General features: G+C 39.7%; 1 protein-coding gene across 3 annotated transcripts; it reads left to right on the top strand.

Annotated features, from left to right (window-relative positions):
* The first annotated feature begins 797 nt into the window (after nt 1-797).
* On the top strand, nt 798-15,077 carry LOC127952323 (gastrula zinc finger protein XlCGF8.2DB-like). 3 transcript variants are annotated; one of them, XM_052550724.1, is made up of 4 exons: nt 859-1,063; nt 2,490-2,601; nt 3,009-3,066; nt 11,960-15,077. In XM_052550724.1, the coding sequence occupies exon 4, from the start codon at nt 11,965-11,967 to the stop codon at nt 12,904-12,906; it is 942 nt and encodes a 313-aa protein (XP_052406684.1). In that variant the 5' UTR covers nt 859-1,063; nt 2,490-2,601; nt 3,009-3,066; nt 11,960-11,964; the 3' UTR covers nt 12,907-15,077. The 3 variants fall into 3 exon arrangements, with proteins under 3 accessions (XP_052406683.1, XP_052406684.1, XP_052406682.1); XM_052550723.1 differs by lacking the exon at nt 3,009-3,066 and having other exon boundaries at nt 798-891; nt 11,960-15,076; XM_052550722.1 differs by lacking the exon at nt 3,009-3,066 and having other exon boundaries at nt 11,960-15,076.
* Nucleotides 15,078-25,462: the final 10,385 nt, after the last annotated feature.

Raw genomic sequence — 25,462 nt, 5'->3', positions numbered from 1 at the left:
CCTCAGCATGGTGAATTCCAGAAGTTCGGTCCACTGCTTTACGCTGGTTCCTGATAAAATCAGATCGCAAATCATCCAGTTGATCATATGAAGTCGCATGATACCATCCAAGAGTTGTTACACAGCCATTGCACACGGAGAACTTGACGCAACTCCAGTGACCCGTTTGATCTCACATGGAGACAGCAGCAACAGGCAGAGACAATGCAGGTGAATCACGGCAACCAGATGTGAGCAGCAGCAGATAGACCAGGGGGAAACACTAAAACGCTGGCTCAGAAAAGGTAAGTATATGGAAATCCAGCAGCAAGTTAAGACTCAGAAGAGTTTAAAATTAATAAAAATAATAAACAAATAAAATAAGGCAGGACAAGTGGCAGCCAAACGTGCGCCAACGTCCTCTCCGAAAACCGAAAAAGCTTTGTTAATTTATTTTTGCAGCAGTAGGTCCGTGCATATAATGAAAATAGTTAAAATTTACAAATACATTAACATACATTTAAAAAACAGAAGTAATTGCTGTTAGTGTTGTAGGTTTTTTTTTTTTTTCACTTAAAATGATTTACGAGTTTACTTACATTTTTTTAATGTGAAATGTAATATTGGTTACTTCAGTACTGTTGTACTTTTGTCTATCTCAACAAGGTTTAAAAGTGAGCCAGAAAAATGCTTTTTATTTGTCAACACAAAATTATTGCTAATGTGCATGACACACTGAATTATAAAAAAAATGATAAAAAAAAATAAATTCTATATAAATTATTCTATGAACATTTCTATGCTGTGAATGATAGACGCTCGTTTGAACGGGACTTTTATTTTGGTGTGGCGCTGTGACATCACAATGGTGCGCCGCGCTCCTGCATTTGTTGTGATTCGACTGAGGAAACGGTTTGTTGTTTTAAGCATTTAAAACGTTTAAATCACTGCCCCCAGACGGACTATTTATGTTGTTACAGTTGATGTAAAACGAAGCGCATCCACACGCGTTACAGAAAAGACGTGTCTCATTTCGCTCTTTATATCGTGAATCAGTTTATAATAAACATTAATTCAGTCACGGGTAAGTAGAGATGAATGAATTGCACCAAATGATGCTGCTTAACGTTCATCTGGGAAAACAGTGCATGTTTATCGCACTAGATTTGAAACGTAAATTGTTTATAAACATTTGACAACACAGGAGAATTCATCAGGTCTTTTTGTATTACTATAAAATCAGCAGTTTCTAGCCATGCAGCCTTACTCTTAGCTTTTATGTCAGCTGTACCGTTTATGGTTACGGTAGAACATTAAAACATTACAATCTAAAAAATTCAGAATTATTGTTCTATAATTCTATTGCGTTCCATCTGTTTAGTGCACAGCAGCGCTCGTTCACTTAAGCCTCGCCCACTCCTGACAGGAAAATGTATATTTCTTCATGACTTTGTAACATTTACAGGTGAAGAATATACCTGTGACATGTCCGTTGTACTCTGTCCGGAAAACACAACGTCTCAAATGCATTAAACAGCATAAATATTCACCGTTTTCCGTGGTGAATGGATTTGATCCATGATCGACATTAAAAGCTGCTTTAGAATAAGCATGAACATCAAATTATGTTGTCTCATTCAACCTGGATCAAACTATTGAGATTGCGTTAACTTAAATTGTCATTTATGAAACTGTTTTAGTCCCGATTGATTTGTTAGGTTATTTCAAGTCAGGTTTTGGACTTTAATCCCCGCTTTGTTAAGCGTCTTTTTATTTGGTAAACTTGTTTTATGAAACAGCCCCCTGATGTTGTCTTAAGTCGGGCGTACATGGTGGATCGTAGGTCCACGCACACGTCACAAGTAAGTTTATAGACGCGTTCGACTTGAAGCAGTGCTGCACAGAAGGATCCCTGTATGCCATTAAAGTAACGCGAGAGCGATAAGAGAGCACACGGATCCAATGCATTCGAATCACTCTTACGGTACTTTGATGTCATACAGGTGATCATTCTGTGCAGCGCTGCTTCAAGTCGAATGCGCCTTATATAACTGCTCTCTCATAACTGCATATAAAATATTGACACAACAGTAACAGCAATACATGGTTCTGTTTCATAAAACAAGTTTACCAAATATCCAGACTTAAATCTAAGTTATTCTGACTTACTGTCACATGAATTGCTTTGATAAAGCATAATTACTATATCTCCAGATCAACAATGTTCTGTACAGGTCTTTGCAAAGATGTTCATCATGTTTTCAAGTTTTACGAGGCGTGAGAATGTGAAAAAGCCTGTTCAGGATTCGAATTGAATAGGACTCCAAACCACATACGAATGTAGCTCGAAATGTATTTGTTTTGTACAAATCAAATTTTAAGTATTTCACTCCCATTCAAACTATCTTAATATGATCTGATTTAAATTGGATTTAATCTGACAGTGAGCAAGGCTTTAGTTTGGATTTATGTTTTATTTCTGTTAATTATTGTCATCTTAATCGTGACAGAGTGTCGAAGAACACCGAAAGTAAAGCTACTGAGATCCATGTGACGTAAAGATGGCGTCTATTAAAGAGGAGAGTGAAGACATTAAGATTGAAGATACTGAGGAACAAACAGGTTGGTTTTCAGTCTCAAAGCTGAACGCACTTATTTGATCCTTATTTAAATGTTACATTCTACAGAAATGAATGATTATTGAAAATTATCATATGAGTGTTTTTTTAAGTAGACACTCATATGATAAAAATTATACATTAGTAGCCCAAACAAAGCAAAACATTCTCAATTCACTCAGCCCTCCAATACCATTGTCATGATGCGGTCGAATACATAGGTCTTAAAACATACTAATGCTTGTCCACAAATGCTAGCATAATTTTTAAGCTATTATCCAAGATAATATTGTGTTGCATGTTACCAAAAGATCTAATGGCACTAGATGAGAGAAATAACTTTTAGCACATTTTCTGTGTAAAGATGGATATTAAAATTTGACTGAATTGACAAATACAGTTTCTTTGCAGAACTGAACAGTGACACTGTGAAACAGAGAACTGAACTGTGAGATGTTACTTTTTTGAAGTAAGGTTTGAAGCCTTGGTGCAAAATATAACATCAATAGTAACAAATAACGATTTTCACAAGTCCATATGATGGGCATAAAAATTTGATTGTCTTGCTTATGAAACACCCACTTCAGATTTTGAAGTGTCTAATTATGAAATGTGGACTTGAATCAGGTATGTTTGATTAGAGAGACGACTAATATACAGTGTTTGAGCTCCAGGATCAGGTTTGGGAACCGTAGATCTTACATATTGTAACATAACCATGTCAGTTAACTAGATTTGCATTTTCCAATTAACTTAACAATGACAGCGTACCTTTAGCACATCAAAAATAAAAAAATAATATTTATAGTCCATCACTAATCAGACACACCTTCATGTAATCTTCAACCAGTCCCAAAGATAAAGGGGCTGTTCACACCTGGTGTAAATGCTTTCGAGACTGATTTAAATCTGATTGCTTTTAAACCACTTCAAGAGGTGGTCTGGGACACATTTCAGATCAGTGTAAACTGGAACAGTGTAAATGCATCTGTTTGTTGAAACACATATATACATTTTACTCCTTCCAAAATGTTAAAATAAATGTGTGAGAGTGTGTTATAGGCTATATGGCATGTTATTATGTGCTTATGCATTACGAATCACTGCCCGACATGTAGCTAAGCATCTCTTCAGCAAGCCGATGAGCAAACTGCCGTGACTGAGACTGAGAGTAAGATGCAGACACTCACACAATCATCTTCATTAAAAGTAGTAAGACAAACTTATCTTTCCAGTGCTGATGCCGAGCTGTCTCCTGTTGTGGCTTTTGATCTTGAAATGAGCTGATAATTAGTTATATTGCAGTACTTATCTTTTGATTTCATTGACTCTGTTAAATTTAAATATAGCAAAGTGTAAAAATGGAAATATTTTAACAAATCAGATATCTGATAAGTAAAAATGCATGAAATGACCAGGTGTAAACAGGCCCATAGACTGTGTGGATGGAGCTAAACTCATCCATAAAACCAATGTAATTGGTTAGCTGGGTCAGTCTGTGCTGTGATTGGTTTGCTGGGCCAGTCTGTGCTGTGATTGGTTAGCTGGGCCAGTGCGCGCTGTGATTGGTTAGCTGGGCCATTCTGTGCTGTGATTGGTTAGCTGGGTCAGTCTGTGCTAGGATTGGTTAGCTGGGCCGGTGTGTGCTGTGATTGGTTTGCTGGGTCAGTCTGTGCTGTGATTGGTTAGCTGGGCCAGTCTGTGCTGTGATTGGTTAGCTGGGTCAGTCTGTGCTGTGGTTGGTTTGCTGGGTCAGTCTGTGCTGTGATTGGTTAGCTGGGCCAGTGCGTGCTGCGATTGGTTTGCTGGGTCAGTCTGTGCTGTGATTGGTTAGCTGGGCCAGTCTGTGCTGTGATTGGTTTGCTGGGTCAGTCTGTGCTGTGATTGGTTAGCTGGGCCAGTGCGTGCTGCGATTGGTTTGCTGGGTCAGTCTGTGCTGCGATTGGTTAGCTGGGCCAGTGTGTGCTGCGATTGGTTTGCTGGGTCAGTCTGTGCTGTGATTGGTTAGCTGGGCCAGTGTGTGCTGTGATTGGTTTGCTGGGTCAGTCTGTGCTGCGATTGGTTAGCTGGGCCAGTGTGTGCTGCGATTGGTTTGCTGGGTCAGTCTGTGCTGTGATTGGTTAGCTGGGCCAGTGCGTGCTACGATTGGCAGCACTCTGTGCCTCGTCGGGAAATGTCATGCCTCTTATCATAGTCACCTGTTTCGAGCTTCAGTTTAAATATTGCATCAAAATCAAATTTTCATCAAATTAAACCCGGACGATTTTAACTTATCTAAGCTCCTCTGGTTTGGGAAAGCTAGCGTGTTTCCGACTTAGTGATAACACTCATTGCCTACTCTAGTGCAGCTCAACAAGGTCTCTTCCCATTCATTGATCTTTGTGATATCACAAATCCCAGAAAATATGCGTTGTAGTCCAAATGAGTCATTGGTTGTAGTTTTTGAAAGTGATTTCTGTTAAATTAAATATCTCCTTTTTAATCTAATTTTGAGCATTGTAACTGCAGATCTTTTTTATGCTCAAACAGCAACATTACAGACTAAAAGTTGAAAAAGTGAAAAAAAAATAATAGGACCCCTTTAAGATCAGTCAAGTTTCTTTCAATTGTAACAGCTCAGACATACATTTTAATATTAAACCTAGTATGTAAAACCTGGAGAATAAATATCAACTGTATGCAAACCACATTTGGTTTTTGTAGTCACAGGGAGTAGGGCTGCTCCGATCACGATCGGACGATCGTTAATGCGCATCTTGTCAGTAAAGCCGGTTCGCTAATCAGCAGTAAATTCCCTCAGGTGCCTGATCATGATCAAAGCAGCCCTAACAGTGAGATTCCTGTATCTCTATTTTTTTTTCTTCATAAAATTTAACTATTCACTATTGGCAATTTCACTATTTAAGTGCCGTAATGTATTAAAAAACGGTCCGTCAGAGCGTTCGAGCAGTGCGTCTGCAGCAGAGCAGCGATCGTTTGCGTACTGAGTCTATTTTTGCTGTGTGGCACGCACTGAATTAAAGTGCCCATTGTTTACTGTAAAAATGAACATGGATTGACAAGAAAGTGCAGTAATTTCACAGTAAATGTATACAAATTAAAGCCTACTGTGTTTCACATGCAACACTTGCACTTTTATGCCATATGCACTTTTATGGAAGCAGAAAAACTAAGTTCATTAAGACCCGTAGGATTGCTTGCAATAAAGATTTAAATGCAAAAGGCACAAGAGTTGACTCTTTCTGTCAGTGGTGTTTTAATTTTAAATATTTGCGATATGCATATATCTTGCATATATTAGCGCCGACAGCCATATAACCCTGGAGCCCAAGACCGGGCTAAAATGTTTCCATTTACACTTTGTGATATCAGGATGTCTTTCAAATAGAGTAGAGGTGTGACCTCGGCATCCTGGCTAAATTCGCCCATTGGCCTCTGACCATCATGGCCTCCTAACAATCCCCATATCCGCTGATTGGCTTCATCACTCTGTCTCCTCTCCACCAGTAAGCTGGTGTGTGGTGGGCATTCTGGCATAATCTGGCTGCCGTCGCATCATCCAGGGGGATGCTGCACACTGGTGGTGGATTAGGAGATACCCCCCTTCTATATAAAGCGCTTTGAGTGCCTAGAAAAGTGCTATATAAATGTAAGGAATTATTAATTATTATTATTATTATTATATCCTAACAAGAAAAGTAGGCTAATTGTTGTTTAAATATTGTGTCGCTTGCTTGAGCAGCTTATTATAGAAACCTAGAAGTCAAATGCATGAATATTATGTTTATGTTTATTGAGTTTAAACTAATATGATTATGAAAGATTATTCCTGTTCTTTTATCGTTTTTCAAACGGCTCGTGGTTAATCGTCACATCCCTAATGTATATAAAATATATTATAGAACTTTATCGTGGTAATATACAGGTCCTTCTCAAAAAATGAGCATGTTGTGATAAAAGTTCATTATTTTCCATAATGTAATGATACAAATTAAACTTTCATATATTTTAGATTCATTGCACACCAACTGAAATATTTCAGGTCTTTTATTGTTTTAATACTGATGATTTTGGCATACAGCTCATGAAAACCCAAAATTCCTATCTCAAAAAATTAGCATATTTCATCCGACCAATAAAAGAAAAGTGTTTTTAATACAAAAAAAAGTCAACCTTCAAATAATTATGTTCAGTTATGCACTCAATACTTGGTCGGGAATCCTTTTGCAGAAATGACTGCTTCAGTGCGGCGTGGCATGGAGGCAATCAGCCTGTGGCACTGCTGAGGTGTTATGGAGGCCCAGGATGCTTCGATAGCGGCCTTTAGCTCATCCAGAGTGTTGGGTCTTGCGTCTCTCAACTTTCTCTTCACAATATCCCACAGATTTTCTATCGGGGTTCAGGTCAGGAGAGTTGGCAGGCCAATTGAGCACAGTAATACCATGGTCAGTAAACCATTTACCAGTGGTTTTGGCACTGTGAGCAGGTGCCAGGTCGTGCTGAAAAACGAAATCTTCATCTCCATAAAGCTTTTCAGCAGATGGAAGCATGAAGTGCTCCAAAATCTCCTGATAACTAGCTGCATTGACCCTGCCCTTGATAAAACACAGTGGACCAACACCAGCAGCTGACATGGCACCCCAGACCATCACTGACTGTGGGTACTTGACACTGGACTTCTGGCATTTTGGCATTTACTTCTCCCCAGTCTTCCTCCAGACTCTGGCACCTTGATTTCTGAATGACATGCAAAATTTGCTTTCATCCAAAAAAAGTACTTTGGACCACTGAGCAACAGTCCAGTGCTGCTTCTCTGTAGCCCATTTCCTGCACACGCCTGTGCATGGTGGCTCTGGATGTTTCTACTCCAGACTCAGTCCACTGCTTCCGCAGGTCCCCAAGGTCTGGAATCGGTCCTTCTCCACAATCTTCCTCAGGGTCCGGTCACCTCTTCTCGTTGTGCAGCATTTTGCCACACTTTTTCCTTCCCACAGACTTCCCACTGAGGTGCCTTGATACAGCACTCTGCGAACAGCCTATTCATTTAGAAATTTCTTTCTGTGTCTTACCCTCTCGCTTGAGGGTGTCAATGATGGCCTTCTGGACCGCAGTCAGGTCGGCAGTCTTAGCCATGTTTGCGGTTTTGAGTAATGAACCAGCGAGCATGACTCAACTTTGTGGTCATATGCATGTAAATTGTCTTGAAGGAACTCTCTCAGTTGTTTCATGACTTGTTCCATGTTTTCTGATGGTAAGCGGTCATGTTCTTGTGCATACTCAGCACTGTGCATGTCTGAGTGGTGCTGAAGTGGGTTTTGTTGTTGCTTACCCACACGAGTTGCTCTTGCATGAGTCAGGTGATCTGGTTAGGTTTCCAGATGTTCTTATCCTTTTGGTTTCTTGAGAAGCGTGGCTGGTCCCATGGATTTTTCCAGCAGTTGGGCTGAAAGCGGTCGTGGATATGAGCGTCACGTTCTCTGTGCTCTTGATGGAAGACTAGTGTTGTGATGCCACTGGGTGTTGACTTAGTTTGACTGGGCTGTCGATCTAGGAAGTTTCGTACCTCGGGACTGGACGTGGCTCTAAGGAGGTATAACCAGTCTCTGTCAGTCACATGAGGTCTCACTTCCAGATGAAATTGATATCTCGCAGGTAAGCCAGGATGTCGGGGCTCTCTGTGGAGTTCGGGTTGAACCTGCTGATGTTTTTAGACAGCTTGTTGAGGTCTTTGATCATCCCGTGTGCAGCTCCAAGGTCTTGGACGGGAGGTTTTCTTTCGTTGGCAGGAAAGGGTTGTGTGGCGAAGGCAGGTGAGGTTTTGGGTTGTGGCCCTTCGCTCCTTTCGTCATATGCCAGTTCTTGGATGTGGGACTCTGCTCTGCTCAGCAGTGATGAGGCTTAGAGAGGTTTCTCTTTCCTTGGCTCTTGTTTGTGCTTGTAAGCATATTGGAGTTCTTTTCTGACCATGTAGAGCTCATCGTTGGTATCGTCTAGTTGTTGGGTCAGATTGTCCGTTTCAGTTCTGTACCTTTCGAGGTGGTCTTTCAAAGCACTGATTTCAGAACTCTTGTTTCTGATGTCTAGCTTTGTTTTCTCCAGTAGCTGTTCGGCATACTGGAGTCTGTTTACCAGGTCTTTCTGAGCAGTCGTTGTATGTTGCTGGTCGAGCTGAGCTGCTGCCAGGGCTGTGCTTGAAGCTTCATAACTTGTTCCGTTGTTTCCTGCTCCCTCTCGCTGGGTGCTTTGAGTTGATCTTGAACTTTCACTTCCAGCTTGTCTATGCGACGTTGAACACGTGTCAGCTCCTCTTGAAGGTGGGTGATGTGCTTGTCGCTCAGTTTCAGCTGGGTTGTGAAGGCATAGCTTAGTGAGCTTATGATCTTGACTAGCTCCTCGTGATTATTGTTCTGGCTTGAATCTTGTGTCAGGAATCTTCTCAGGATTAGGATTATTATTAAAAATAATAACAGTTCAAATGTCTTTGGAGTGAGGCTGTCTGTCATGCCTCTCAGCCAAATGTTCACATCTTCCCCATGGGAAATGGGGTCTGCAGTCTGCGGCATGTTGGCACGCTAGGGAGAAGAGAGACTGACACAGATCTGTGTGGAGTAAAAGCCTATGTGTGGTGGGACAACTAAGTGTTGTATCAGTGATTGTGAACCACTAGTGAAATGTGGTGATGACTGTGTTGGTCTCAGGGTGTCTAAGTAGACTAGAGATGCAAAGACTTTGTCACTCTAAATGAGGAGGAGGAAAAGAGAGAAAGAGGTGAAAAACAAATTAAATGACAATCAAAATTTCTGTTTTTCAAATGAGGAAAATTATTTTCTCCAATTCAACGTTATCAAAACGGTAAACAATATTATTATAATTCTTGTTTTGGACTAAAGAATACAATAATAATTCTGATGTCTCTTTTCTTAGTCTGACAGGATTGACACCATACACCTTTCAGTTGGACGGCTCACCAGGGAGGCTGCGAAGGCGACAGTTGTTCAACACGTATCTCTATTAAATTGATCTCAACGTTGGATGAGATGTTAAAACTTGGATTGCGTTTCCAAATATAGGGAGGTTAGGAAGAACAAAGGAGAGGTTGATTACAATCAAAATTCATAAGAATGACTCATCATCTTTGGCACGATTTTGTATTTAATTCACTTAGAATTAATTGATGGTTCTTACATGTCCTACAAATGTAAAAGGAGAAGAGGAAAGTAAAGGAGAGAGAGGACAGAGATGATAAGTCTCAGTAGCGGTTATCTCAACTATAAGGAGGAGAGCATTGTGTTAGTTGCTGCACAACTAATCCAACAAAATAAACTTTAAGTGAAAGAGTTGTCTTTCTAATTTATTTGAACTCGTAGTGAGGGATAACAATGTCTAACAAGATCGGCAGTTTAAGACATTAACTTGTAAGCACAAAACACAAGATACTTCTCTTTTCAATATGAATAAGGCTTTATTAGATAAGTCTAAGACATATAAACTAATCTAACACATAAACGCACGCACACACACATTCACACAAGTTGCAGGAAGATCGAAAGTTAGGGAAAGATGAGTTTAAGAGAATGGAAATATGGAATCCCAAGTTTACAGCAATACGTTAAATTGCATAGACACGGACAACCATCAATCACTTAATTAACGCTCGCACTGAGTTCCTCAGTGAGGTTAAAATTATATTAGATACACCAGCACAAATGTCTGAGGATACATTGCCTTGGTTTCCTGTGAAAAAGGAATCCCGTTGAAAGGGGTATCCCGATGTCGCTGATTGGCTGGAAGTTCAGTAGTCGCTGAAGTGACGTCTTAGGAAGCCCCGTGGTGGGGCGTTGGCTGAAGGTGCAGTTGTGTGGCTGGTTAAAGTTGAACGGTCAGGCATCGGAGGCTCGACGTTACAAAACTTAACTCAGAACACGAAACTCTCAAACGGAAAAGAAAATAAATAAAGTTTGATGAGACTAGGTTGTGTTCCTTCTCATCGTGGATAAGTAGCAGCAGTCGTGCAGGCTGAAGCACGCTGGAACCGCGCTCAAATAACAGTGATGACTAAACAGCATGGCTAGAAGCTAAAAGCTAAAGCTAGGTAACAAAGCTACAAGCTAAAAGCTAAGAGCAGGCATGACTAATAGCAGCAGCAAGGCTAGAACTAAAAGCAGACATGGCTAATAGCAGCAGCATAGCTAGAGACTAAAAGCCACATGACTAATAGCAGCAGCCTAGCTAGAGACTAAAAACAAAGATTTTATGGTGTCCTGAGTATTTAAACTGGCCTGTTGGCCACACCTCAAATGTTGTCTTGACCAATCAGATATTGTCTTGGCTCGGGGGTATCATAAATCATATGTTTATCTTACCAAGCATGTGGTCCGAATTTTCCTGCCTTGCAGGGTCTAATTTTGGACATGATTCCTATTACCAGATTATGATATATTTGACAAATAAATGATTGTCAGGACAATATCAAGCAAGCAGATTAAATGAATATGGAGTGAAGCGATGGACTGATTCATTTATAAGTTTTTTTGAGTTCATTCTGGTCCATATATCTGTACAAAAAGCAGTTTCTTTGCCATTCTCATGACAAAGAGATGTTCTGTGAAGACAAGAGGTTTAAAGCCCCTCCCCCCTTTGGAATTTCAGTCTGGTTCTGCTAGGTGGGGGGAAGTCAATGGAAGTGTTCAATTACGAACAACAAATTTGACAAATTCTTCTGCGAATTAAAATTGTCAATAATTGTTCTAGTGGTGTTAATGTTGAACGCTGTTGTGTGAACAAGTTTGTTGGTTGGTTATCTTCCATGGGACTTGTGGCACAGAATGTTTTATGACTTCCTGAGGAATTCGGCTCCGTGTTTCAGACACAGCTTTGATAGACTCTTTAATTTGTCTGGTTCGACTCATTTCTGGTACACTGGGTTCAGGAATGGGTTCAGCCTCAGGAATCTTTTGCAGATGTTTAGAGTTAATTAGTTGATTCAGATGATTAGGTAAATAGCTCGTTTAGAGAACCTTTTCATGATATGCTAATTTTTTGAGATAGGAATTTTGGGTTTTCATGAGCTGTATGCCAAAAACATCAGTATTAAAACAATAAAAGACCTGAAATATTTCAGTTGGTGTGCAATGAATCTAAAATATATGAAGGTTTAATTTTTATCATTAAATTATGGAAAATAATGAATTTTTATCACAATATGCTTATTTTTTGAGAAGGACCTGTATACTATTGTGTGCATTCTGTCACGCCCACCAGAGGTTTTTGTTGTTGATGATGTTTACATGTCTATACATTTTGTTTGTTGCTTTGTGCCCATTAAACTTGAGTTAACTTGTATTTTTCTCTTTTCACCTTAGATCTGATGCCACTGAAAGACGAGAGTGAAGTACTTGATGAAATCAAAAATCATGATATCGTAACTGAAGAAATATCTGATAAAACTTCCTCACAAAAAAGTAATTTCACCTGCCAACAGTGTGGAAAGGGTTTCTCTTTAAAGGCAAGCCTGAAACGCCACATGGATGCTCACTCTGGAAAAAGGCCTTACGCCTGCCAGCAGTGTGGAAAGTGTTTCAATAGAAAAGGAACCCTTGAAGACCACATGAGTATTCACACTAAAGAAAAGCCTTACACATGCCCTCAGTGTGGAAACTGTTTCACTCAGCAAGGAAACTTTAACAGGCACATGAGAGTTCACACTGGAGAGAAGCCTTACGCCTGCAAACTGTGTGAAAAGAGCTTTACAACAAAACTAAACCTTAAGTATCATATAAACAGTCACACTGGTGAGACGCCATTTACATGTGATCAGTGTGAAAGAAGATTCCGATATAAGATAACCCTTAAAAGGCACATGAAGATTCACTTAAGAGAGAGCAGTTTTACATGTCATCAGTGTGAAATGAGTTTCTCAGACAGCAAAAACCTTACGAATCATATGATTACTCACACTGGAGAGAAACCACACATGTGCCTTCAATGTGGAAAGACTTGCTCAAACAATACAAATCTTGCTGTTCACATGAGAGTTCACACTGGAGAGAAGCCTTTCACCTGCCCTCAGTGTGGAAGGAGCTTCAGATTCATAGGAAACTTACAGACTCACATGAGAGTTCACACAGGAGAGAGGCCTTACATCTGCCCTCATTGTGGAAACCGCTTCAAATTTATTGGGAACTTTCAGGTTCACATGAGAATTCACACAGGAGGGAGGCCTTACAAGTGTCTTGAGTGTGACGAGAGTTTCACATATAAGAGAGACCTGAAACACCATCTGCTGACTCACTCTGGAAAGGATTTCTAGTGTTTCTTCAGTGCCAAGAGATTTACAAAATAGAGCAATTAAAAAAAAAATCACCTGCCATTCTGTCTAGAGAATAGCAAATTGTGAAATACAATTTGGCTCTGCAATTTAAATGGAACTAGAAAATACTAGTAATGCTGTAAAATGTCAACAAGTTTCAAATATGAATAGTTGTGAGTAGGGATGCACAATATTGGATATTTGCCGTTATTTTTCAACTACCGTATTTTCCGGACTATAAGTCGCACTTTTTTTCATAGTTTGGCTGGTCCTGCAACTTATAGTCAGGTGCGACTTATTTTTCAGAATTAATTTGACATGAACCGAGAGAAATGAACCAAGAGAAACATTTCTGTCTACAGCCGCAAGAGGGCGCTCTATGCTGCCAGAGATGCTGCTCAGTGTTCCTGTAGTCTGCACTGAAAACATAGAGCGTAGACGGTAACGTTTTCCCTTGGTTCTTGTTTCTAAATAAATATGACTTATAGTCCAGTGCGACTTTGTTTTTTTTTTAATCGTCAAGAAGTATTTTTGGACTGATGCGAATTATAGTCCGAAAAATATGTTAAATGTAGCCGATGCCAATATATTTTAATTTGTTTGTAAACAACACTAAGGCTCTCCTGTGCATTATGTACGAATTATTCTTTTTGTTGTTGTTTTTAAAAACTCTTATTAGAATTAAAAAACCATGAAGTTATTTTATAATTACAGTACATTGAGAGATTAAAAAATAACTGAATCAACTAAATCAATGGCTGCATTTGTTTTTTTAGATGGGAGGCAGTGGTAACCCTAACATTTTTCTAACAAGATTTTACATTTGTACATGGTCTAAAGCAAAAGAGAGGGATAAATTAGAGGTTAGATTAAAAGGAATAGTTCACTCCAAAATGAAAATGTCATTTCCTCACCCTCATGTCATTCCAAACCTGTATGAGCTTCCCCATTGACTTCCATAATAAGGAAAAATACTTTGGAAGTCAATGGGGAACTATAACTGTTTGATTACCAGCATTCTTCAAAATATATTGTTTTGTTTCCAACATAAGAAACTTATACAGGTTTGGATTGATTGGTAATCTGTTTAAAAAAAAAAAAAACATTACTCATCAATGTACAAATCTGTATATATCATAAGTGTCAGATTTGTGATGTAATTTAATTTTAATCATGTAAGCTATAGCTTCTGACCTTAAAATCAGAACATACTTGTAATAAAAATGCTAGTAACTGATGTCAATTGTTACTAAATTACAAGTAGGCCTGTAGCGCCCCCAAAGTAAATAAAAGACCTTAGCAGGCATTAACTACAGACAGGCAAATTTTGTGTATGCATTCTCAAAATAATCTAATCACCATTCAGCAAAATGTTCACTTCAAGAATGTTCACACTGCTGATATGATCTTATAGCTAGCACACCCTGAGCATGTGACTTATTTGTGTTATCGGCAAGGTATTTCGTCATAATTTTTCATACCAGGCCGATGCCGATAATTACTTTTTAAGCCATTATTGTCAAAGTCCGATAACATTCTGATAATATCGTGCATCCCTAGTTGTGAGATGGTCTATAATTGTGATTGTAAAGAGGTGTCTTTCATATATTTGATTCAGTTTAATATTTTGGAATAAAAATTTTCAAACAAAAACTTTGCTGTGAAATGGCAATGTAACCTGAATTAAATAATGAACATTGTGGTGCGTTATTTTAGTGAGAGAGTGCAAACAACAGCACATGTTGTCAGTCTGGACTTTAATATGGATATTGTTGGGGCTCATCTGAGGTTTATTTCAGAAAGCAGGTTTAACTTACCATCTACTAAACCCTGAACTCTCTGATTAACCCCAAATCTTCCAAATCCCAAAAAAAAACTTCTGTGTTTAAATTCATTCAACCCAGATTATGTTCCTAGTTAACGCGCAAAACATTCTCAACAGAGTGATGAATCGACAAGATATGTATTTTTATTGTCGAAATACATTATAGAAAATGCAGATAATCCATAATGTGAGATGATAATTTAACATAAAAATGTATAGTATAATAAATATATTACTTTATGTAACACATACTGGTTTAAAAAAAAAGTATAGCCTGAATGCACTGTAAGTCGCTTTGGATAAAAGTGTCTGCTAAATGCATAAATTAAATTAAAAAATTACATATATTAGTGCTTTATAATGTGTGTGTGTGTGTTGTATAGTATATTACATAACTATATTATAATAATTGTAATAATATATAATACTGTCCGTGATCTGTCATGCCCACTGGAGTCTCATCATTAGGTGACGCATGTGCTGATAGCACTGAAGTGAACTAACCCTGAATTAAAGCTGCAAGCAGCGATGAACGGGCCCTCGCACCCGTGCTCACCGCCATCATGTTGCTTTAGTAAAAAGGTGAACGTTGAGAAATATGCATTTAATGTCCTAAATATAAGTGGAATATAGCAAAGTATATCCCATATATGTGCCAATCTTACCGTTGCCAGCAGGTGGCGCTATCATTATAATGGAATATTGGCCTTCAGATGTGTTCAGGCCAGGACTCTTATCAAACATGTGAAGTTTGGGGAAGATTGAACATTTTATGCTTGAGTTACAACAACTTCTCTTGCTGTGGCAAGACATCAAATTTTGTCATGGCGCCATGGAAACGCCCTTTAACAAAAACTCAAGATCCCCAAAAGTTAACATTGCACACGCCTTTAGATTAGACTGACCACAAAATATATGTTAATCTCAAAAAAATGATAGGAGTAGTTTGTCGCAGCGTAAAACATGTCACTTCCTGTTGCCAATAGGTGGCGCTATGACTATAACTGAATGTGGGCATGTAGACCTGTTAAGGGCAGAACTTTTATCTAACATGTGAAGTTTGGGGCAGATTGGACATTGTATGTCTGAGTTACAGCAACTTCCTTTTTCATGGCGAAACATCGAAATTTGTCAGGCCACCATGGACACGGCCTTTAACGAAATCTAAAGATCTTCGCAATTTAACATCGCAAAGGGCTTAAGATTACACTGACCAGGTTTGGTGTTGATCTGAATAAATCTCTAGGAGGAGTTCGTTAAAGTACAACCCCTGAAAATGGCAAAAACAACGCCAATATTGCAGAGAAAATTCTAAATAACCGACTTCCTGTTGGGATTCGGATTTCGTACCAAGAGACTTTTTTGTAGGTATTGGTGTGTTACATGTGTATACCGATTTTTGTACATGTACGTGAAACATAGCTCGAGGCGCACTCTGTTGAAAGTGTATAGGTGGCGCTATCGAGCCATTTTGCCACACCTGATGGAATTTTGGCCTTCAGGTGTGTTCAGGCCAGGACTCTTATCACACATGTGAAGTTTGGGGAAGATCGGACATTTTATGCCTGAGTTATAACATCTTTTATTCCCATGGCGAGACATCGAACTTCGTGACGGCACCATGGACACGCCTTTTAACGAAAACTCAAGATCTTCACAACTTAACATTGCACAGGCCTTTAGATTAGACTGACCACATAAAATACATTGAGGTCATAAAATTTCTAGGAGTAGTTCATCGCAGTGTAAAATATGTCACTTCCTGTTGCCAATAGGTGGCGCTATGACTATAACTGAATTTGGGCATGTCAATCTGTTCAGGTCAGGAGTCTCATCAAACATGTGAAGTTTGGGGCAGATTGGTCATTGTATGTCTGAGTTATAGCAACTTCCTGTTTCATGGCGAATCATCGAAATTCGCCAGGCCACCACGGACACGCCCATTAACGAAAACTCAAAAGCTTCGCAATTTAACATCGCAAAGGCCTTCAGATTAGGCATACCAAATTTGGTGTTGATCTGAATGAATCTCTAGGAGGAGTTCGTTAAAATACAACGCATGGAAATGACAAAAATGACACAAAATTTGCTCATAATATTAGTAATAACTGACTTCCTGTTGGGTTTCGGATTTTGCTCCAAGAGACTTTTTTGTAGGTATTGGAGAGTTACATATGTATACTGATTTTCATACATGTACATGAAACGTAGCTCGAGGCGCACACCGTTGAACGTGTATAGGTGGCGCTGTTGAGCCATTTTGCCACACCCACTTCTGAAACCCATATCAGACGTAAATTTTCACCAGTTCTGAGGTGTGTCCAAAGTTTCATGACTTTTCGAGCATGTTTAGGCCCTCAAAAATGCGATTCATTTTGGAGAAGAATAATAATAATAATAATAATAATAATAATAATAATAATAATAATAATAAACGGAGCAATTCCAAGAGGGTCCTCACACCATCGGTGCTCGGGCCCTAAATATAACCTACTCCAGAGCAGGTCATGTTCAGAGAATAACTTGCTATGGCTACTTCCATAGCGTTACCTCTGTTTTTGGAACCAAAAGCTGAGTTTATGCACTTGCTTAAACATACCCGGGTATGTCACACAACCTGCTTTCGGGAACACCCCCTGGGGTGTATTCCAGAAAGCACAGTTAACTTACCTACAGCAAAACCCTGAACTTTCGGTTGATTAACCCAAACCTTGCTTACTCGAGGTATGTGGTTCCAAAAACGCGTCTGGGAGTAAGTTCATTAAACTCAGAATATGTTCCTGGTTAAGACTCGAGACATTCTCAAAAGAGCGACAAATCGACGAGACACTATGGAAATGGACACTAAGAAAAAGTCCGCCATGTTGTTTGTTTCTTCTTTTTGGGATGTTTTCAGCTTCCGTGAATTCTGGTCTGGTACAACGACAAACTGCAGTCAGGTCGAGACCACGAAAAGGAAGATGAGCATGCAGATGAGCTTCCATGAGACTGTTTCTGACACTTTGTGCAGTAATTCTTTGGTAATGCCAACCGATTGTTGCAGCAGCTGTCTGGGTGTCTGGTCTCAGATGAACTTGGAGGTGAAGATGCTGGATGTGGAGGTCCTGTGCTGGTCTGGTATACGTGGGTCTGCGGTTGTGAGGCCGGTTGGATGTACACCCAAATTCTCAGAAACACCTTTGGAGACAGCTTATGATCGATAAATGAACATTCAATTCATGGGCAACAGCTCTGAAGGACATTCCTGCAGTCAGCATGCCAATTGCATGCTCCCTCAAAATTTGCGACGTCTGTGGCATTGTGCTGTGATAAAACTGCACATTTCAGAGTGGCCTTTTATTGTGGGCAGCCTAAGGCACACCTGTGCAATCATCATGCTGTCTAAGCTTCTTGATATGCCATACCTGTGAGGTGAATGGATTATCTCGGCAAAGTAGAAAATATTTATATTTATATATGAATAATAGACCATTGAACTCCTTATTCATGCTGAAGCTTAGAACAAAATGTTCCCCAGCTTACCCCAGGTTCACACATAATCTGTATGTGGAGCATATTTTTTTCCGGGCCCAAATTAACGGATTGGAGCATAGGTCTTCAACTCTGCTCCTGGGCACCCACCCACTGCGTTCCATTCGGAAGGGCTCGTCCCTACATCCTAATCCCTTCAAAGGGTCCTTTGAAGTTGCAAGGTGGCCATGATTGTTTTCACTCCGAAGTGTTTAGAACTCACCCACTTTCTTGCCGAGTTCAGCTCCAGCCTTAATCATAAACACCTGAACCAGCTAATGAAGGTCTTCAGGATCACATAAAATTCATCTCATCTCATGCATTCATCTCAATTATGTATCTTTTTAAACATACTATGATCAAGGTAGTATATAGTCCACCACCATAGCTCAGCACCACCACCACCATCATTATCTGCTCACACAAATCAATTAAACAAAATTATCCCGGACGAGCCCCCAATGAATGTTATAAAACCCTCTTTAGAACTGGTAGAGAAAAGGGTTGCATAACATAAAGGACACATCAGACCTAAATGAAATGCTAGAACATTTATTTAACCCCTATGCATTGTTGGGGACATTTTCGTCCACTAGGGGGTAAAGTTGAGTGTTATTTTGGCCGCAAATTGAATGATTTTTGGTGACAAATCTCCTTTTGACATATTTTGGGAAAATGCTTTGAAAAAAAATAAAACTGAACTATACACTGTGGGCAAATTCACTACCCTTTCGTCAAAGGGATGACACCATATAATCATGCATTCTTGATGGTTGGTGGTTTTCCCTCATCATTTCCTTCATCAGTATAAAATACAAAAATATTAAAAATTAAAAAATGTAACCTTTTCAAATAGTACAATGATGGTAGTCCATTGGTTTTTTATCTAACACTTTCATGATTTGTTTATGAAGGGAATACACATGCCTAAGTGTAGTTACATCTGCTTATGACCATGTTGTTATACTATACGACAAGTGAGGGAGAATCAAAATATATACTATAAGAAGTGCAGCTGATTCAGAGAGTTTGTGCCTGATGTTTTTAACATTATTTATAACCCTTTTCACTTGTTTTTAAAAGAAAGGTGTTTGTCTATTACTATTCCTAAATATTTAACGTGTCACAAATTTGATTGCTTCACCATTAAATATTATATCTGGATTCACAGAGTTTTGTTTTCATGCAGTGAAATACGTGCATACAGTTTTACTTACATTTTGAGACAAACAAGACTCATGCAGCCAATTTGAGACTTTCACCATTGCAGATGAGAATTTGTTTGCAACTAGTTCTTTAGTTCTTGCATGAGTAAAAAACACAGTATCATCTGCATACATCCTAACATTTACACTTGGACATACTTGAGGCAGATCATTAATATAAATACTAAATAAAATCGTTCCTAAAATTGACCCCTGAGGAACCCCCATAGTAGAACTAGCAAATGAGGAGCATTTATCAGACACTCTTGTGCATTGGCTTCTATTGCTGAGGTATGATTTCATCCACATCAAGGCAGCATCTACTAAATTAAAATTCTGAGGTTTTGAAATTAAACAGTTATGATTCACTGTGTCAAATGCTTTTGCTAATTCTAAAAACACAGCTCCAACAACACCACCTTTGTCAAGTTGACTTTTAATTTGTTCGTCAAAATAACAATTAGCATTTTCAGTAGAATAATTTTTTCAAAACCCGAATTGCATTGGGTGTGGATTCACTTCACTTCCGTTTAAATAAGAAACTAATTGATCACAAACTACTCTTTCTGCCATTTTTGATGCAATTGAAAGGATACTTATAGGTCTATAATTTGATGGAAGAGTCCTATCACCTGCTTTAAAAATATTATTGACAGATTTATCAAGTGTGTTAGAGGTTTGCAAAGAATTGATTTATAAGTTTAAAAAAAATGGTGAATCAGTATCATAAACATCTTTAGACCTGGACCCTTTTAGATTATCAATTATATTCAATACAACGGATTTGGAGTCATTTTCAATAGTGAAGACAGGCGTTTCATTGTTTATAGGTTAATATAAATCTCCTAGCCAGACTCTGTACAGAGTTCAAGAAGAAGGAATAAAAAAATGTAGCAATTTTTCTTTATCTTCTATTAATTTCAATTGATCTGGTGAACTGGTTCAAGAAGAACCGGTTAAAAATCGAATGATTCGTTCGCGAATCAGACATCACTACACTGCAGTGTTGTGAATGCGCTCAGAAGTCGTAGTTTTTGTTATTTTTGGACAAAAATGTATTTTCGATGCTTCGACAAATTCTAACTGACCCTCTCATGTCACATGGACTACTTTGATGATGCTTTTATTACCTTTCTGGACTTGGACAGTATACCGTACATACATTTTCAAAGGAGGGACAGAAAGCTCTCGGACTAAATCTAAAATATCTTAAACTGTGTTCTGAAGGATGAACGGAGGTCTTGCAGGTTTAGAACGTGGAACGACATGAGGGCGAGTCATTAATGACAGAATTTTCATTTTTGGGTAAACTAACCCTTCAAGCTTTAAAATGAGCTTGTCTTTCGGACAAGTAAATGAATCATTCACTTGTCTGAGTTGAAAGATTGTTACATTCGGGAGCCCAGGGAAACACAGGAGACGAGAGATCCAAACGCAGTGTGAGTTTAATGGGTAATCCAATATCAGAATCCAACAAGCAGGGGGTCAAAATCAAAAATAAATCCAAAACAAACAGGGATAGGAACAGGAACAGGAACTCGAATTTAGGAATGCGAGGAAACTGGGTGACGGAAAGTAGGGACTCCATGAAAACAAACAGAAACAGACCGATTAATATAGGCAGGGTAATGACTATCAAGTGAAGACACATGAATGCAATTAACATGAGTGCAATTACTGTGATGAAGGGACAAGGCTTTGTGGGAATTGTAGTGCCTGCGGTGAGGTGCCTATGGGGAAGTGAGACCACTAGTGGAGACTCAGGGAAACAGAGACCAGACACCGTGACATTACCCCCTCCTCCACGGAGCAGCTACCAGATGGTCTGTTCCGAACACAAGAACAGACCAAGGAACACCGAGACCAGGAGGGTGGTGGAGCGGCGGAGGACCAGGGGGAGGGATGGAGGGCCAGGTAATATAGGGAAACAGACAAGAAGTCGTAGGGCCAGCTAATATAGGGAAACAGAGACAAGAAGTGCAAAAAAAACGAGACCAGGAGGGAGGTGGACCGGTGGAGTATCAAAGGGAGGGACGGAGGGCCAGGTCCATAGATGGAAACAGAGAAAAAAAAAAACACAAGTCCAGTAGGGAACAGAAAATTCAGTGGCCCAGGGCCGAACCGACAGGGCAGGAATCCAGAGTGGAGCAAGGCGGATTTGGAGCCATGCGGTCGAGACAGAAGCTCACCAGGGCGGCGCAGAAGACCACCACTTCCGTGCGGTCGAGACAGAAGCCCACCAGGGTGGCGCAGAAGACCCCCACATCCATGCGGTCGAGACAGAAGCCCACCAGGGCGGCGCAGAAGACCACCACAGTGGGATCGATGACACAGGAGAGCAAGTCTGGTTAGGCAAGCCTGAAACAGAGAACATGAACAAGTTAAGGGTGGCCTCCTTGGCCACGATAGGATCAGTCGAGCGCTCAAAGAGTTCGGCTGAGATGTGACGAGGCTCTGGAAGTTCCGCAGAGACGGGGAGAGGCTCTGGTAGTTCAGCCGAGACGTTGAGAGGCTCTAGTAGTTCAGCCGAGACGTAGGGAGGCTCTGGTACTTCAGCAGAGACGTGGAGAGCCTCTGGTAGTTCAGCAGAGACGTGGAGAGGCTCTGGTAGCTCACAGAGACGTGGAGAGGCTCTGGTAGCTCAGCAGAGACGTGGAGAGGCTCTGGTAGCTCAGCAGAGACGTGGAGAGGCTCTGGTAGCTCAGCAGAGACGTGGAGAGGCTCTGGTAGTTCAGCAGAGATGTAGGGAGGCTCTGGTAGTTCAGCAGAGACGTGGAGAGGCTCTGGTAGTTCCGTGGTGTTTAGACTGGAATCAGGAAGCTCAATGGTGACTTGACTCTGCTCATGAAGATCAATGGTGACTTGCCTTTGCACATGAAGCTCAATGGTGACTTGACTCTGCTCATGAAGATCAATGGTGACTTGCCTTTGTCCATGAAGATAGTCGGTGACTAGACTTTGGCCATGAAGAAAACTGGTGACTTGACTTTGCCCATGAAGATCATTGGTGACTTGCCTTTGCACATGAAGATCAATGGTGACTTGACCTTGTCCATGAAGAACACTGGTGACTTCACTTTGTCTTTGAAGATCACCGGTGACTTGACTTGACTACTTAGGTCTAATTGTGGTAGTGCTTAACTCAAGAGTATCGACGATGACTTGACCTGATTCTGGAGTGTCGACGGTGATTGACCTGACTCTGGAGGGTCAATGGGAACCTGACTCGACTCTGGAGGGTCAACTGTGGCTGTCATCTTGTGCAGAGGTGCTGGACAGGTGGCCATCTTGTGCCATGACTCTGGACCGGCAGCCATGGCGCTGGGCCGGCGGCCAACTTGTGCTGTGGCGCTGGGCTTGCGGCCATCTTGCGCCGTGATGCTGGACTGGCGACCACCTTGTGCTGTTGTGGGATGTTTTAGGTAGAACACGAATTCCCGGAAATCAAAAGCGTCAAACTGATCCATTTCCTTTCTAGGCACTGGGTCATCCAGACCGGTGTTGAAAATGTCTTTTAGGGCCGCATCATTATATCCCATACCTTTCGCCAGGATCCAGAACACTTGTGCCATACCACCCACATCATTCCCCTCTTGGCGGAGGGTGGTTAATTTTATGAATTTTGTTTTCCGCTCCACCATACTGGCTGGGGAACGGGAATGAAGTCCCACACCGCTGGATCTCGACATGATGGAGACCTTCTGTTACGATCGGGAACCCATGGAAACACAGGAGATGAGAGATCCAAACGCAGTATGAGTTTAATGGGTGATCCAAAATCAGAATCAAACAAGCAGGGGGTCAAAACCAAAAATCAATCCAAAACAAACAAACAAACAAACAAACAGGGATAGGAACAGGAAATCAAATTTAGGAACGCAAGGAAACTGGGTGACGGAAAGCAAGGACTCCATGAAAACAAACAGAAACAGACCGGTTAATATAGGCAGGGTAATGACTATCAAGTGATGACACCTGAGTGCAATTAACTGGAGTGCAATTACTGTGATGAACGGACAAGGCTTTGTGGGAATTGTAGTGCCTGCGGTGAGGTGCCTGTGGGGAAGTGAGACCACTATTGGAGACTCAGGGAAACAGAGACCAGACACCGTGACAAAGATTAATTGTCAGGGGGAAATTTTTTTTTTTTTTTTGGCACAATGTAATTTATTCTGAAGCTGTCTCATCAGTGCTCTATCAGGTATTACTTTTATCAGCATATTTTTTATATTTCCCTTAAATTGATTGCTGTTACACTTTTTAACTTTATTAAGGATAATATTTTCCTAAAATGATTAAATGTAAGTCACCATTCATTGAATTATTATGTTTGATCAATACTTTAAGTTAGAATAATAAGACATTATATAGTTGTAACTAGTGTTGTCACGGTACCAAAATTTCAGTATTCGGTACCGATACCAGTGAAAATCCACGGTTCTAGGTACCAATTTCGGTACCAAAGCAAAACACAAAAATATGCTAATTAAAATTAAAAAACATTTTATCACTAAAAATAAAACCAATGCCATTCTTTATACTTATTTACAGTTTTGTTTAAAGTTTTTCAACAAGTTTTATAATATGAAAAACAGTAAACAAGTTTCACCCAAATTTAATTTGTCTTTTAATTTATGAAATTTAAACACATTTTATTTTTGGTAAATAAAGGGGATTTGTTATTAAAATTAAAACATTTATTTTTTTCAACATTAGTAGCAGTATCACATACATTTGACTAAATAATAGTAATATTTAGTAGCACAATGCCTTTATATAAAAATGAACTTTTAATGAATGCATATTTGTCATTTTAACTGAACTTAAGACTGGTGGTGATGCTTAAGATATTTTTAGTCATTGAGGGTTTCTGTAAAAAAAAATAGTTATAGATCATATGAATTATTATTAAAAGATAATACTGCTACTAATTCTCCTACCATACTAACAATATACAATGCACTATGGATTGATGAGCTGCTGGGTTCATGAATATTAATCACGTTGTATGCATTCGGTCAAACTGATTTGCTGAAATCAAAACAGGGACGTTAATAGTGAACGCCAGCCAATGAAATTGCCATTTGCGCATTAGCTCCGCGCACTACTGGAAAAACCGGCATATCTTCTTCTTGATATATGTAAAAATATATATAAATATATATAAATACAGTGGGGATCGAAAGTTTGGGCACCCCTTGCAGAATCTGTGAAAATATGAGTAATTTTCAAAAAATAAGAGAGATCATACTAAATGCATGTTATTTTTTATTTAGTACTGTCCTGAGTAAGATATTGTACATAAAAGATATTAACATTTAGTCCACAAGACAAAAAAATTGCTGAAATTATTAAAATAACCCCACTCAAAAGTTTGGGAACCCTTGGTTCTTAGTACTGTGTTCTGTTACCTGATGATCCTCGACTGTCTTTCTGTTTTGTGATGGTTGTGCATGAGTCCCTTGTTTGTTCTGAACAGTTAAACTGAGCAGCGTTCTTCAGAAAAATCTTTAAGGTCCTGCAGATTCTTCAGTTTTCCAGCATCTTTGCATATTTGAACCCTTTACAGCAGTGACTGTATGATTTTGAGATGCATCTTTTCAGACTGAGGACAATAGAGGGACTCAAACACAACTATTTAAAAAGATTCAAACATTCACTGATGCTCCAGAAGGAAACAAGATGCATTAAGAGCTGGGGGGGGGGGGGGGGGGGGGGTGAAAACTTTCGGAATTTGAAGATCAAGGTAAATTGTACTTAATTTGTGTACCGGGAAACACACAAGTATCTTCTGTTGCTTACGAAGGGCAGAACTAAATGGAAAACAACTATATTTCAACAAAATAAGAAAAATTTGGCCATCTTCATCGTGTTCAAAAGTTTTCACCCCCAGCTCTTAATGCATCTTGTTTCCTTCTGGAGCATCAGTGAATGTTTGAATCTTTTTAAATAGTTGTGTTTGAGTCCCTCAAATGTCCTCAGTCTGAAAAGATGCATCTCAAAATCATACAGTCAC

This window comes from Carassius gibelio, chromosome B3 (genome assembly GCF_023724105.1).
Source record: "Carassius gibelio isolate Cgi1373 ecotype wild population from Czech Republic chromosome B3, carGib1.2-hapl.c, whole genome shotgun sequence".
NCBI lineage: Eukaryota > Metazoa > Chordata > Actinopteri > Cypriniformes > Cyprinidae > Carassius > Carassius gibelio.
This window is presented reverse-complemented; position numbering and strand designations above follow the sequence as displayed.